The sequence below is a fragment of the Toxotes jaculatrix genome, chromosome 9 (genome assembly GCF_017976425.1).
Source record: "Toxotes jaculatrix isolate fToxJac2 chromosome 9, fToxJac2.pri, whole genome shotgun sequence".
Lineage (NCBI taxonomy): Eukaryota > Metazoa > Chordata > Actinopteri > Toxotidae > Toxotes > Toxotes jaculatrix.
In genome coordinates, this window is record NC_054402.1 from 16,147,723 (window position 1) to 16,163,920 (window position 16,198).

At 41.3% G+C, this 16,198-nt stretch overlaps 2 protein-coding genes across 3 annotated transcripts in view; both read right to left on the reverse strand.

Annotated features, from left to right (window-relative positions):
* rasa2 (RAS p21 protein activator 2) overlaps positions 1-296 on the reverse strand; it is a 28,439-nt gene extending 28,143 nt beyond the window's left edge. The window contains exon 1 of the mRNA XM_041045728.1: positions 164-296. Coding sequence (XP_040901662.1) covers positions 164-221 — 58 coding nt within the window. The 5' untranslated portion in view covers positions 222-296. The remainder of the gene's footprint in view (positions 1-163) is intronic.
* A 2,625-nt stretch (positions 297-2,921) lies between these two features.
* zbtb38 (zinc finger and BTB domain containing 38) lies at positions 2,922-14,924 on the reverse strand. Of its 2 annotated transcripts, none has more exons than XM_041045727.1 (2): positions 14,562-14,924; positions 2,922-7,266 (listed from the first exon to the last, which is right to left on the reverse strand). In XM_041045727.1, exon 2 carries the CDS (start codon positions 7,264-7,266, stop codon positions 3,607-3,609), a length of 3,660 nt encoding a protein of 1,219 aa, XP_040901661.1. In that variant the 5' UTR covers positions 14,562-14,924; the 3' UTR covers positions 2,922-3,606. The 2 variants fall into 2 exon arrangements, with proteins under 2 accessions (XP_040901661.1, XP_040901660.1); XM_041045726.1 differs by lacking the exon at positions 14,562-14,924 and adding an exon at positions 10,336-11,018.
* Between the last annotated feature and the right edge of the window lie 1,274 nt (positions 14,925-16,198).

A 16,198-nucleotide genomic window follows, 5' to 3' on the forward strand; every position in this document is an offset into this window, starting at 1 on the left:
ATGAACTGGCTGTCTCTGCCTCCACACTGTCGACTGCCGATAGCACGCCGCGCCCCTCCGGCTTCCCCTCTCGCCGCTCGCTGGTTCTACCGACCTCTCCCCAACCCCACGCCCCCACCCAACTGTAAGAGACACAAAACACCGGCTCGCCAGTCAAACTTACATATTTTACCCCGCAGGCTCTGTAAAATCCGAATTCTTGCGTCGTCCTCTTCCGCCATGGTCAGAGCTGACTGTTGTCGCTGCTCCGGTGCTTTCAGCGCTGGGTTATCATATCCGTTTATGAATGCAGGCAGAGCGGAGGAAAGACAGCCCCACTGCCGCGTCACGTCAGGTCCCGTACACACTGATGTCTTAAAACGCCTGGAGAAATATCGAGCTTCCTCAAAAGTCGAGCGCCTCGATTTGGCCAGTACTTCAATCTTCTTCTTCTTCGGCGAGGTTTTAGGGCAGTTGGCATCCACGATGTTGATTTAAGTACTTCAATCTGGAGATGGTAGGAGCTTTAAAGGGGATTTGAGGTGTCTCTGTAGCGTTGTTCATTATGCAACGCTTATAGAGCACACATAGTTTGACTATAGCTCTGTAGTTAGATAATCTTGGATGACAGTGCTTGAGGTTAACCCTGTCCGTAGACAGCATGCTTGTGTGAGACAAATTTGTACATTGGGTGTAAATGAATCAACACTGATCTAGAACTAATTTCTGAGGCACTCAGTTTTAGGACGGGGGAAAATTGAAAGAATAATTGATTTAAACTAATTATTAGCGATCACTTTTCATTATCAATAGATATGCCGAATATTTTCTTGATTAATCGACAAATCGTTCTGTTTGTAATTTGTTAGAAAATTTAAATATACCCCAGAGTCAAAAGTAACCTCCTCATGTGTTTCGTTTAGTCTGACAAACAGTCCAAAACCCTAAGATATTCAGTTTTCTATTGAGTGACAAGGAAAAGCTCCAATTCCTCATTCATGAGAAGCTACACACATTTTTGCTTATAAAATGATTGTTAACAAATTAACTATTGATTAATTATCTGTTGATCAGTTAATTGATTAATAGTCTACTCACCGCAGCTTCAAGTGAAACATTTTTACTTTGAACAGTCTAGGCTTGAAAACCTGGAGATTAATCCGAAAAAATACACAAAAATACATTAAAATGTCTGAAAACACATTTAAATTCACACATAACAGCTAGCTACTCTAGTATTTGTCTCGAACGCAACTAAAAAGTTAGCATGTTAATAGTAAATTCTGATAGGAAGTTTATGTGCCTCTCAGACTAGTTTGAGAATAGATGGGGTATCATGCTACTAACAAAGATGTCAGTATCCATTGCAAATATCATTTGAAACATATTGGACATAAGTTTCCCGCACATTTGTGTGAAGAACATCCTGTAATGTTTTGCTCTCTGTGGCACTTGCATTGAACAGACTATGATATATGACTGTGGTTTCTTACCTGACTTGCAGTTTTTAGCAAGATACTGAAAATAGCTAAGATGATCGCTGTGTCAATGCTGTGAGTACTTATTTCAAGTGTCAGTTTAATTGAGTTAGCAGTACACAGTTGTAAACGTTTTGGACAGTTTTCCCAAAATCTAATATTTCAGGATTTGCAAATATAATTTACTCACTTTTATCTGGCTAATCTCATTTCTATATCTACTTTTGAAAAAAAGATGACGAATGTCGTGTTCTCTTCCTCTCTTTCAAGGTAATGTTGCTTTCGGTTGAGGGAAAACACTGATCCTCCTCCTTGCAGGGAGCCTGAAAAGGCAGTCAGGTATACTTTATAACTTTTAGAACCAATTTCTAAGTATGATCTTAGTCTCCTACTAACATGTAGAACACATTAGGTCACAATACCTACTGTTTAACTGACCACCTAATCCAGATGTTATAAATATGGCATACACTTATTAACTCAGAGGTATGTGACAGCTTTTAAACTGCACTGCCAGAGTTTATTGACATCAAGACTATTGATTTAAAATACTTTGTCTTTGTCAGATCATTTTTTTATATACTCATTTAGTAAAATAATTAGAATCTTTATATTTGACAACCCTTAAATTAGCCCCTCACCCCCAATTAAATGAGGATTGATAAGGGCTGTACACTAGAACTAAGTGTATGTTGGATTTAGTGGTGAATGTAAGGTGGTAGCTATTGTACAATACAGTGACCATGTGTCCTTTTCATCTGTACATTACAATGATTACAAACATATGGTCCTTACTATACTACTTCAATATGATGATTTTCATTTACAGTGGCACAACTAATCTTTATTTATCTCAAACTGCCATTGCTCTTGATGCAATTAGCTATGCTTACAGATTCTAAATGGAAAGTAAAATCAAAATGCTGTTCACATTTAGTTTGGAATAACATAAATAACAACATAAATTGTTGCTATTACAGGAAATTATCCTCTATTAAATGACAGATTACACTGGGACAGAGAAAGTGGTCGCTCCATGTCATAATCAGTGTGTTGAGCAGTGCCGTATACCGCAAGCTTGTGATCCATCTGTTACATCACAAGACCAGTCTTAGAAAGAAGCAAAGAATTTAGAAACATCTGGAAATTGTGTTTTGAGGCCCAACTCTAAATGCTGATGCAGTTTGTGTGGAAGAAGAAGGGAATGAATTTCTCAGATGGACTGCAGGTCCCTGAAGGACCAGAAACCACGAGTAGGACATTGTTTGCTGTGGAGCAGGTTTTGTATTAATATGACTGTTTAAAGCTTGCTATTTAAAATTCTCTTTAAAAATTGCCACACTTTAACTGCACTGTTGATCAGTGGTCACTGAATATTGTGAAGTAATATTCAAGCACTTGTTGAATCTCTAACAAGGCTGAAGGAGGACAGGATGTAACTCTTTAGAATAGTAACATTTATTTAAATAGTTTTACATGTTTTATACATATTAAACACACAAAAGTAGTAACTCAATGGTGCCACGTGTTAATTAGAAATTAGAAGTATATCAATGGTGCTTAGATTTTAAATTGATTTATCAAAGTATTTAATCAACAGATTAGCATAGTCAAACTATAGTAAAGTGCAACTCGCCATGCCCAGTTAACTGAACGGGAGATTCAGAAATCTGACAGTTGTAAAATTGTTTTCCCGAGACTTATTTTAAAAAGTGAAGATGTCGCCACACTAAGTAGCTTTTCAGTTGTCCAACACATCCCACCCGTGTTCTGAAATTGCACACTGTTTGAAGAAATGTGACCAAGATTAATTTCTTTCTCGAGGTTACAGTCATGTCAATGAGTCTGCCTTATATGCATAGACAATGGACAAATTACAGCCTGTGTCAGAAGATCCTACATTATTCAAAAAAAATGTCTTCTACAAAGGTGAAAAATCACTCAGTTGCTGAGTTTAGGAGGGAAGCAATTACAGCCCACACTGATATTAGATCCTTGTGTTTGGTGATGTCCATTCGTAACATTTTATTGAGCTCAGCTGCAAATGCAACATTACAGATTTTACATTTCCTAACCAGAGCAGTGGCTCAAAGTCAGATTTCATTCACTTTCTCTTTTGCCTATGGTTGGTTGCGGTCCACAACAATCCTTAAAAAAAGGGCTCCTCTTTGCAGACCCATTTCTCTGGCTTGTGTATAGAAATGTGGGTACTTTTGGACTCAGAGTCATTCCTCCTAAACAGTTTACAGTACTTCTCGCGATCATTGTGACTGTTTGTTCTTGGGCCCATCAAAATGTCCTTGTTGCTGTCACAGTCCCTGTCGCGGGCTTGCTTTTTTGAGATGAGATGCATAGAATGCAGTGCATTGATCCTTTTTTTCACCATTTTATGTTTCACCTTTGAGGATGTCAGGGAAAACAGTGGGTCAATGCAGGGTGATAATGGGCTTTTAATGTTGGAATATGACATGTCCTGGTATGTAGTCAAAGACATAAAGTCAGTTGTATCCTCGATTTTGGGTTTAATTTTATCGATGGAAAAATGCCCACCTTCCCCCCTTTCACTTTTTATGTCTTGATTGTCACTATCTTCTGTTTTGATGGTGTCTTGTTTATTGTCTTCACTTAGATATTTAGAACATGGTGCGAATTTGTCATAATTATATCCCTCTTCATTTGTCTCTTGGTGTTTTTTCTCATGGCTTCTCTTGGTGGCAAGATAGAGGAAACGCTGGGGGCAGAAAGAACAGCGATACTTCTTCTCTGGGTTGGGACTCCGGGGTGTATTGTCAAAGCAGGAGCCGTTTTCCATACAGCTGTTGCAGATGTAATCCCCACCGGCAGGTGCCTCACCAGGGGGACCCTGTTTACCACAAGTCCGGCAGAAACATGGGTGGGAACCAATAACATGAGCTCTCAGACCGGTCTCTGTGATAAAAGAGCTGTCACAGATGTCACAGTTGTAGGTGGCCCTTGGGCTGCAGTTCCTGCTAAGACTGCGTTTCACCTCTGCACTGCCACCTGAGATGTTCTCCTCCGTCAGCCTACTGCTTCTGTCAATGTGGGCCTCAGTGGCAGCAGTTCTGTCTACAGGTGCTTCAGGGTAATGGTTAAACAAAGACCCTCTGTGCTTGAATCTCAGCTTCTTCCTTTTCTTTTTAGCTTTGTAAGAATAGTAGGGACGCCAAAGCTTATCAGCTGTGTCACAGTCATTGGGATCATCATATGTCTCTGGCTCTGCAGTGGCAGTGACTTCTGGTCTGAGGCGGAGCCTGGGGCTCTCTGAGCTTTCCCTCGTTGGAGGGCACTGACTTGGACTTTCCTCCTCACTCAATTCTCTGACTCTCTTTTTCTTTCTGGGGAAGAGCTTAGATCCTTTGATGCGGCGGCGGATGATGGCTTCATTGCCTATTTTCACTGTAATCTGACAGAGTGGCATGGCATCACCATCCACAGATGGACCTGGGCATGCAGGTTTGGCAATGTATGTTTCTGTCTTGGCCCCCACCGTTTTATCACGAACGAGATTCTCTGTGCATGACTGAAGTACCTCCTTCGTCATATCCTCAACTCTTTTTGCAGAAGCAGATAGCTCCCCTAACTTTTTAACAGTGTTGAAAGAGTTTAGGAATGGCACATTATGACTGATGTACTCTGATTTTTTTTGCATTGGAGGATCATCTTTGTAACTCTCTGTGTCGGGTTGCAAAGAGAAAGGACTGTTGTAGTTAATAAAGGGTGAATCTCTATTTTCAGCCTCTTTTCTTGTGCTTCTCTGGGTTTCCAATTCACTGTTCAGCCTTTGGTCAATATCTTGGTCACATGGCTTCTCAAAGCTGATGCAAGGAATGACAGGGGCCACCGTCTTTGTCGTTGCCATGAATGTCAGGGGGAATGACACAGTATCAGGGTGGCTGATCAGACCATTTTCTTCAAATGGAGGGATAAGAGAGTTGCTGTCTAGTGGAGCTTGGTCACCTCTTTCAACACTGTCTGAATATGTCTGACTGTATGTCTTGTACTGTCTTTTTCTAAACTTCATAGGCAGAAGCCTGTAGAGTTTGATTGGGTAAACACTAGCTTTCAGCCCACCGTTGGCAGATTTTTTCTTGACAGCTAGACTGGGGTCAATGCCGTGAAAAGACTTCTGATGGTTCTTTAAGATATAGTAGGTCATAAATGTCTCCAGGCAGAAAATGCACTGATAGCGTCGTTCACCTGTGTGCCAGATTTCATGCTTTGTACGGTACTCTGCCAAAGCAAACACTTTATTACAATAATGACAGGGATAGGCCCTCTGCCAGGAATGTACATTCTCATGCCGCTTCAGACTGGATAGGGTGACATAGACCCGTTTACACACACTGCAGTTGTATCTCCTCTGACTGCCAACTTGCCTCACTGCCTTCTCATCCTGTGGAGGCACTGATTGGTCAACTTGAAGAGGCTCTGGGGCGTAAAGGGTGGGAAGGTCGTTAGAAGGATGCTGTGCTGTGATGCCCTCAATGTTCGGCATGTCATCTGAACCGAGGGCCACCTCTTTGGCTGGTACGTCAGAAGCATCTAGTTTAGGTGGGTCTCTTATGGCCTTTGGACAGACCTGCTCATGGTTGCGCAGCCGTTTGAGGTGTATGAACTTTCTGTGGCAAAACTTGCAAAACAAATGACTGACAAAACGCTTCTTGTGTACTTCAGAGTGAACGGTGAGAAGAGCTTTATTTGTGAATATCTCTGGACAATGCTCACATCCGTAGATCGAGATGCTGTCCTCTGTGTGGGGGGAAAGGGTTGGTGGACCCAGTTCCACTGGAGCATTGTCAGTGGCTGTGGGTAGCCCTGAGTCTGCACTATTTTCTGTTTCTACTTGCGAAAAAAGTGGAGGTGGGGTCATGACTGCAACAGGTTCTGCAGGAACACCATCAGCTAATGCGGGGGTCACTGTATTTGGTTTGTCTGTTTGTGGTTCAGCTGGTGTTGGAAGTATTGTTTTACCCACAATGCCTCTCAACCTGTGGCGTTTTTTAAGTGGGCCTGTGTTCCTGTACATGAGTTGCTTTGGCTGTGATATTGCTGGCTTACAGACCTTCTTGTTGTCTGACTGACTGCTATCTTTGCTTTCAGTAGATTTGCTTACTGCATATGAGTGCTCAGAGAGGGCGTGGGTGGTCTCACTGTTCCCACTGAGGCAGGATGTTGTAGGACAACTTGATGGGAGCTGTCCACAATCTGGTGACTGCCTCTCTCCACTGGTTTGAACCAGAGGGGTGAAAGGATTGTTCCCAGGGCACACTTCAGTGATAGAGAAAGCGTTGGTGATGCGTGGCCCTGTGGCACTGTCTATCTCCTCGGGCCTGGGAGCTTCCTTCTTTGTTTTTTTAGACACTGTGGCTGTGCTGGAGTCTGTGGATTTAACACATTCATCCTGCTTTTCTTGTTCTGCAAGCTTCTCTAAAAATGGAATTCCAAGTCTTTTTCCAGCTGCCACTAGTCCCCCTGTGTCCTCTGCACCAGGGGATGTCACTTTTGAGCAGTAGATGAAGTTGAGGATGCTGGCGAACACCTCTGACTTGAGGTCTATCAGCTCCAGCACTTGGTTAGAGCTACATGTCTCATGAGCTGTCAGAGCATTCCTGAAGTACCCACTGCAGGCTGCCAGGATGTTCTTGTGGGCCCGAAACTTAACGTCCTCCACCACAATGGTAACATCACAGAAGAGGCCTTGCAAGCGCTGCTCATTAAGCTTGCTAAGCACGGTGTGAGGGTGAGCACTATCCATCAGGTTCTGAGTGCATGGAGACACCACTGTCATCTAAAAAAGAGAAGAAGTAATTAATAATTCTGATTATTTAAAAAAAAAAATCAAGGATCTGACTGTTCTGATATTGTTAAAAAGATCCTGAAGATTGATGTGTACATTTTGTATTTGCAAAATAATTTTGCTCTTCTAGTGGCACTAGATGGCAGTGATGTCCTGACAGATGAGCTCCAGTGGTAACAGTCTGGTCAACAGTTCTGGTGACTCAAGTCATCGTATGATATCATATCTCCTGTCCTAATTGTGTAAACCCTGCACCTTGCACAAACTTTCAATCTTTAAGGCATCCTATCAGGCCGTTCAATCAGACGTTAAATGATAATCTGTTGTATGGTGAATGCTTTTACTGAATTACTACTATCAGAAATCTCTTGCCTTCCCTTTTTGTATTCTTGTTTCACTTTTGAAGATAAAATCCCTAATCTTACCGGGCTATAAATAAAAGCTCAGTGAGACACATTTAAAAGACTGCATCAGCGTGGTATAATAGGGGAAGACCTCACTGATGTAATACTGTAATAACAATACATTAGTTTTGATATTTCACTTACAGCAATCTGTTAACCTTTTTTCACTGCTAAGATGGGGGCCACTGATTGTTTTGAGCAATGGGTTTATGATTGAGGGTAGTACTTCAGATCCCAGCTGTCAGAAAATAAGCAGGAGAGAAAGCAGCAGTGTCCCTTAAACTACTGTCAGCATGCCTGTGAGCAAACCATTGAACTCCCAAAAGCACGTTGTTTAACTGCTTAGTGGTCTACAGTTAGCACTAGAGCAAGTGAGGATGTATCATGCAGCCGCTTACATATACCATGAGAATGTCAAAGGACATGACTACATATGTGCCAAAACTGTTGCCACTGACACTGGGAATAGTACTGTGATGGTTGCGATTAAATAAAAGTCCTCCTAAGTGACCTAATATACAGTGCTCTCTTTATTACCTCCTAAATGCAACTACTTCTGGTCTGCTCGCTAATTTCCTATCTGTTCCATTGTCGTTTTCCTGAAGTGTAACTTTGTTTTTCAAAAATGGAACTTGCATGTCATGAGCAAGTAAAGTTGGTTAAGCAAAACAAAGTCATGCAAAGACTTTAGGGCTCGTCTTTCCAAAAACAACAGTACCTGAAATGCAATGACATCAAGGTCTGCACATGGTGAAATGTCCCGTGACTCATTCGGTCTTGGATTTATCGTCATAATAACTCATGATAATTCAGTTTGGGCGGTAATCTATTCAATGTGCTACCATCTCTCTGCACCCGGGCTGGTTTAGTTGTCATGAAAGTCCTATTCTTTTTAATATGAAAATGACATACGGATAGTTATGCACTGATGAGTCATATGTTCCCTTCTTCAGTTGTCCGTCAGTTGGCAGTGGAGCCATCTTTTCACTTGTGTCACATACAGTTGTTGTCAACTCTAACTTCAGGGAACAGTTAATCAATACCTCGTGAAGGAAATGGCAGCCAGGAAGGGCCAATACAATATAATGTAGCAGAAAAGTACAGAAATCGCTACTACAAAAAGTAGAAACATTAACTTTTTTGCCCTATTCAATATAGCTGTAATATTATAATAATATTTTAGTACTGTATCTTAGGGACATATATCTTAGTCTTCAGTTTTCTTTTCAGACAGGCATTTCTGGTCAGACAGGCATAGACATAGCTTTTGTAAAGTGACAAAGCAGTATTTGTGGGTTAGTTTGATTTTGGCATTAAACTAAAATGATGTGGAGCTCTTAGAGGAAGTTAAAGTTCATTCATTTTCACTTTGAATGATGATGTGTCAACCAGCATGATTCTCTATCTATGGCCTATTCATATCAGAGTCAGTGTGGTTTGAGTCTATACTGAGTCATTTAGCATGTCTTACGTAGAGTGATGAGCAGAGTACCTGCTAAGACGCACACAGCCTGCTCTTGTAAAAGATGAATCATCACACCTGGATCAGTGCTATTTAAACTTCCAACTTAAGCTAAGAAAGAAGTTAGTACTTCCCATTGTTACTATTTTTTCATTTTCACTTACAGCTGCAGGGAAAGTAATATGGTGATTGCGCAATTGACAGGAAGTTCAATTATATCTTATGTCTAATTTTACGTTTTGCTAATTTTTGTCTTGGTCATTGTGCAACATTTGGAAATGTGTTAAAACATTTTATTTAAATTTAATAAAGTTGCAGCAGCTTTCGTTTCCTCCTGGGGGGGTTCCGTCAATTATCACTAATGTGATTTTAGTTGCTCTTTTTTCATTTTTTAAATTCCTTTCCGATTTTGCGTTCAAGCATTAAATGCAATATGGCCGCCGTTCTTCAAAGCCTCTCAGACGGCTGAAAACACAACCAGCCTCCTGCCCTCTTTCTCAGACAGGCCTCCGTTGTCATGGCAACATGCTATGGCGCAGCACTTATTGGGATTCAGCTGGATGGCAAGTGACTATATTAGCTGTCCGGGTATTAGGTCCCCTCACTCCCACAAATATCCTGCCCTGTCTGAGAACCTGCAACACACAGCAGTCCACAGAGCAATCGATGTTCGCCTTTGTCTCCGCTTGATTATACTTTATTTGTGTGTATTCATCTGTGTGTCTTTGTCTGCAGCAGAAATGCTACCCAAAGGACTTTCTCATCTGATTACAGCAAGTGATGTGCCACGGCGTTTATACTAATTTCTCAGTTTGTGCTGCTCACAGAAACAGTTTCATCATTTCTTCTAGGTTGCTATTTTACTTTAACACTTTCATTTTTCACAGCTTGTACCAATTGTTGTGGCTTACTACCACCACATGCTGAGCGGAAATTTTGAATTTGTGCTCATGATTCTGCCACACCCAACCTTACTTTATCTTCAAAGCTTATGTGAAATAATTTTTCATGTCTCAACCTGTAGAATAAAAAAACCCCATATGCCAAACCACAAACCAAGAAATGACAGTGTAGTATACAGTGTTGTCAAACAAAGAGCGAAATGTCAAAGCAAAAGCCACTTTACGCACCTCTGCAAAGCGTACTTCCGCAAAAGAACAGGTTACAAATTGAGGGAAACCATGCAAAACATACCTTAGTAAATCAGAGAAAATGATGCAGGGCGAACAGGAAACAGTGTCATGCAGTATCCCTTTCGTACAGCCCTCAGGATAACCAACTATACATGAAAAACAGTTTCGTGAGAGCAAGGCGAAAGTAGTTTTTTTTCTATGATGGTCGCTGAACAGTGGTGTTGTCAGAAGCAGAGCTTTTTCTGACGTCTTTCTTCCTCTCCCTCCCTCTCTGTGTGCAGATGACTCCAGCTCCAACGTCCTTCGCCTCTATCCATGCAGCCCAGGTCCTGGGCTAGATCTACCCTGCCCTCCTCTGACTGTCCCTCTTCTGTCCTCTGCTACAGCTATAGGAATAACTCTCAGTTTATTCAGCATATAGCTAAACCGGAATATGGGTCTGCCTTCGTGTTAGCTGGGCAAATGAAGCGTTCGCACTGTAGCCACTGAGCAGGAAACGGCAACTTTTATTAAGCATGGCAGAGGGCTGTGGGGAGAGCGGAGAGATGCTGGGTGCTACATCACACATCAGCTCTGTACTCGATGCTACACTCAGGGAGAACGCTCAGCTGCATTGCTGGTAGAGTGAGAGGTCCTCTGCTGCACAACAAATGCCGTATTAAATCTCCCCAGCACAACACCAGCTAAATCCTGATGCATCTCGATGACGACCAGAAGGAAAAATCTCCTTTGCACAAAAACAAAATAATTTGAAACAAAATAATAGGTAGCCCTCGTAGAAACATGCGCCTTGAATGCATAACGCTACACCATCTGTTTCATGCTTGTGCACTCCTTGTCTCTGTCTGTGCAGCAGTATATTACACCAAAGCCGTTCGTCTGTGCTTACGCAGTCACTGTGGTTAGGTAATGCAGAAATCGAGAGAGGATGGCAGTGACTACTGTCCTTTTGTGTGCCGCAGCAGCCACAGGACAGATGTTCATCGATGCCTTTTCTCACAGTCGCGGTGATCGTGCAAACTAAATGCAAGGCTGAGGGAAAAAGAGAGTCCTGCTATCAGCGGGGGACTCTGGGTATACCTATATAGAGGCTGCTGATTGATGCAAAAGCAGCAGATGCGTCAGCACTGCAGACGAGGGGGAGGGGAGGAAGCTGAACCCGACATGGTACTGTGAGCCTCTCTCTAGCCTCTGAGGACGGAAGCAGCTCTTTTATTTACATAACTGAGTGTAGAGTCCTGTAGCTGTCTAGGTCCCCTCCTCATGTTGTCTGCAACCCTCTAAAACCAGTTTCAAAGCCAAGCCATTTCATTTTATGAACTGTTGACTTCAAAAGACAAAGTAGCAGGTGTCTTATTATTATGCATGCACTCACTCATTGCCCTCAAGGAGAGAGACGCCCTATTCGCTTAATGTTTGTGCTTTTGTCTCTTAAAATACACTTGATGATCACACTTAATCTTAGCTGCTGTACTGCCTAGTTCCCATTTCTGTGTTCAGTACATAATTTCACTGTAGTTCCACAAATACACAAGTAACCACAGGCTCATTATTCTATTTCTTTTTTTGGTGCTGACAGCAAGACCTGCTTCCTTGAAGACCTCTACATTACTCAGCGAGGCAGCCTGTGTGTCAGCCTTTCAGGTTTTTTCTCAGATTTTCATCCTTTGCGTTTTACTGAATAAATACATTTGTACCAGTATCAAAAACATTTATTAACCTGGATTTAGTTTTTATCTAATTATATTATTATTAATTCTATTAACTGTCTCAGAAATTTGCATGTGACTGAAGGTCCCAGTCCTTTGTTTTGACTTTTGGTAGAAGGGCCACCTTTTCACTTACACTAAGATCATGGGTTGATCCTTACAACCCAAATTTACTTTTAATAGTTCAGCGTAAAGAAATACATCTTAAACTAACGCAACAGTTATACAATATAAGATACAAATATGAATTTAAAAGGCAAAATCAGGCTAAACAAACAAGCAAAAAAGGTGCTCTTGAAGCACCACAGTAAGAGCAAGGTTTGTTGAAAATTGCTTCCATTTAGCACTGCAGTAGCTGCGATTTGAGAGTACATCATTTTATTTTATTGACTTTGCAACAGTGCACTTCAGCCTTCATCAAGGTTTATAAACATAAATGCTGCATTTAAGAAACAATAACAGCACGCACCATGTGCCGGCAGTCTGTCTGGGGCAAAAAATGTTGTTCAGCAGCAGCTACATGACCAATGTAGCAATAGATGCCATGAAGGCATTTATAGCATCATATACAATCTATCAATAGAGTAAGAAATTAATTCATGTATTTTCATTCATGTATGTCTGTATTTTTAACAAATTCATGAATTTGTCATGTCACTTGTGTTTCTGGAGGACATTTATAAGTTTGGATTTTTGCTTATTGGTTGCTGCTGTCTAGTGGAGGGTATTCATGTGACGCTACTGTCTGCAGAGGTCACCAGGGTCACTCCCTCCAGAGTGGCAAACATGCAGAGTTCAGTCTGTCAATATGCTTTCACGTATGGAAAAAAAAAAGGAAAACACTAGTAAAATTATAAAGAATTGTTGTGTAATCAACTGAACAGCACAGAAATAACTCAGGCATAAGCGTACAAACTGCTAGAGGCTAACAAGGAGAGAAACAACATAAACAATACTTTCTAAGCTTGTGTTGTGTTGAGATTTTTTTTTTGTTGTTGTTTACAAATTTGTCCACAGGCAAGAAGAATATCCTTTGAAAACCTTGTGATTTTGGTCAAACTGATAAATCCTTCTTTAAAACAGAACAAGGCATCTACTTTTAGTGTTTAGTATGACAAGGTGTCAAGTGACATATAACCTCAATTTAAACCTTAGCCTCACTTTCTGACTGAATGTATCATCCCTAACTCTGATGCCCCTTACCTTTTCAGGGTATTTATTTTATTCCTGGTATCATAGTTCTGGCCATTCATAGCAGCCACCTGTTGGTTTGGTTTGTCCACTCGGCACTGGTGAGGGGGAGAGTGTCACATCAAAAAGTTGCTTCAGTGCCACTTCTGGTACTGGCGCCAGAAAATCTATATTTGGGAAGCTTGTGGGGGGGGGGTGGGGTGGCTTGGTTGGAGCTGAAGGGGGATGTGTACACGGCAGTAATTGCAACTGATTTACTGAGAGCACTGTCAGTAACTTGACAGTTCTTAACAGAATTCTCGTTCCCAACTCTCGTTCTCAACTTCACAGCTAAGACACACATTCGAAGAAGTCAAATTAACAGTTAAGACCCTGACTTCCTGTGGACGAATCACATTTAAAGAGAGAAGTTGAAGGTTTTCTGTTGACTGCATTATATTTGGGATTTTTTTTTCTCTGAGCCAACATCTAAGATACAGGCCAGGAAGATCTTTGGCATTTAAAGAGAATATACAGTTTTGTTTTTTTTTTGGCTATTGAGCAGTTTTAGTTTGTGTCCTCATATCAGGTCTTCCTCAGTTACTCCAGTGACATGGAATGAATGCAGGTGCTGATGGTGGGCAGACTAATTGTTCTAATCACCTGCTTCTTTGCGCGATCCAGTCCATCTCGCAGCCTTCTTATTGTCCTTCTAACATTAAAGAATGACTCATTTATATGTACAGTACGTACAGTATGCCTGAAGAATGCAAGTAGGCTGAAATGCATCTGTGGTAAGCCAATAGCATCACTATTTTTAAATTTTGTTTAATTCCAAAACATCATTCCATAGTGGACCAGTTTTGACTTTGGCACCATTTTTTAACTGTGAAGGCCATCCTTAATATTTTACAATAACTGGGAAAACTTGTTATGCAGTTTACAGGGTTGTGAATCAATATTTATATTAAAAATTTATTATTATATTAAAAATTGGGAAATTTCTGTCAACTATAAATTCACATTCAAACTGATCTGAAGTTCAATCAGGATTGGATCTGAAAAAAATTCCATTGCCCTTACTTAAAGCGCTTACATATTACTACATATGGTGGATCCCATGAAGTACTTTGTAATAATCACCTTGTCACCAACTCTTGATATCACAGCTAGGATGTGTTCAAAACCACAGGACAAAGAATACAGGCCTCTGTGCCTCTGATGCTCAGTAAGCTCAGCTGCGGCCTGTAGGGACGCTGATCAGCAGGGAGGCACAGACCGCAGTACAAGGCTGAGTAGGCCTCATCCTCATTCTCAAAGCATTCACACTCTTAGCATACAAAGACATTCACCCCTGGTAGCACTTATGTTGCTGCCGTAACAAGCACTCATACTTTGAGTTGCCTACCAAAAATGTTTCTGTGTAGAAGGTCTTGCTGGGCCTGTCTCTGCCGCCGTGGAAGTCTCTCTGGTGTTTGCTTACGAGGAGGAAAGCAGAGTGACTACCCGGCTCCCGTTCTCCCTTTGGCCTAGATCAGGCCTTCACCATCTTCCTTCTTCACTGTTGTCTGTTCTAGCAGAGGTTCCCTGTTCCTGCTGTGTATATTTGCCTTCTGAAGGCTGCTGCCACTGCTGCGTCACTCCCGCTGCATCACTGACCCACAAAGAGGAGCTGAGAAGGAGGGGTGGCGTGGTGAATGTGTGGAGGCAAGGGATAAGCAGAAAACAACTGGCACTGCTCTGCACTGCTCCAGCAAACAAATGGATGAAGCTTCCGCTCTGCCTCAGTTTGGGGCCTAGTTGCTGCTGTGGTATTCAGGAAGTGGGTCTGGGAGACAGATCCTTTATTGTTACGTAATGAATATTTTTTCTCCTAGACCAGACTCAGCTGAGAAGGCGGTATCCAGTGTTCAGAGGCTAATAATAGGCCATAGTACCTACCAGTCAGGGTTGTATGCGGTCACGTCAGATCATTCCAACTTCAAGCTATAATCGGGTGCTTTGTCGTTTATGGAAAACAACTTGCATTTTAATGCCCTGTAAAACAACACATCCCTCTTGTAGTCCCATAACACAGGGCAATGGAATACCTTAGGTTTTTTGTTGCTATTTTGTCAATCCTTTGTGACTATAAGAAATAAGAACATTAATTTAGTGTGTTGCTGTTTTTGTTTACATTTTGTTATACCATATGTTGTCTCTGATCCCCTAAGGTACCGGTTAGAAACAGAAAAAAACTGTGCATACCTTTGTCTTACATTACTGTAGATTGCTTGTACAGGATTCAGGTGAGGTTGGATCGGTGTGGCAGATGCTCTTACAGACGTAATTGTACAAGGTTTCAATCCAGAATAAGTGTGTTATAGTCTTTAGGCCTGGATGTGGTAACCAGCATTACAGCACTTGTTTTGCACACGTTACCCAAGGGTTTATTTGCTTGATCCTCCTCCTACCATCATCTCACTCTAGTTTTCATTTCCATTGCCATTGCTCCCTCTGCTGGCTACATGAGTGAACACAGCACAGAGACCATACACAAACAGGGTTTTCTGTAGGCAGAGACAACACTGACTGCCAAAGGCCTTCAGCAGAGGGCGCAAAAAACTTCAGTAGCAAATGTAAACCAGAAGTATTGGGTGAAGTTGACCGCTGACCTTCATATAATGTCAGCATGGCTGTAGCTGCTAAAACATGTTTTATCAGTTTATCATTCAGTAATTACAATAGTATGCTAATTTAACTTACCAGTAATATTACACAATGTGAACTCTTTGCAACATACATAACTTGTAAGTAGCTTCATCTATCCATTGAATACTAGTGGTAGTTGTTGTCATCCAAAGAACAACAAGAAATTTGCAACATAAAAATATTGATTTGTTTCGAAAAGTATTTGGCACTTTTAAACCAACGGAAAATATATATATATTTTAGATTACACATCTCAACACCAAATCTGAAACTTAAGAATACTTACTAAACCTTAATAAAAACACTGCCTCTTGTTTCACCAAGTGCAAAATTAATATTGGTTATTCATGCACT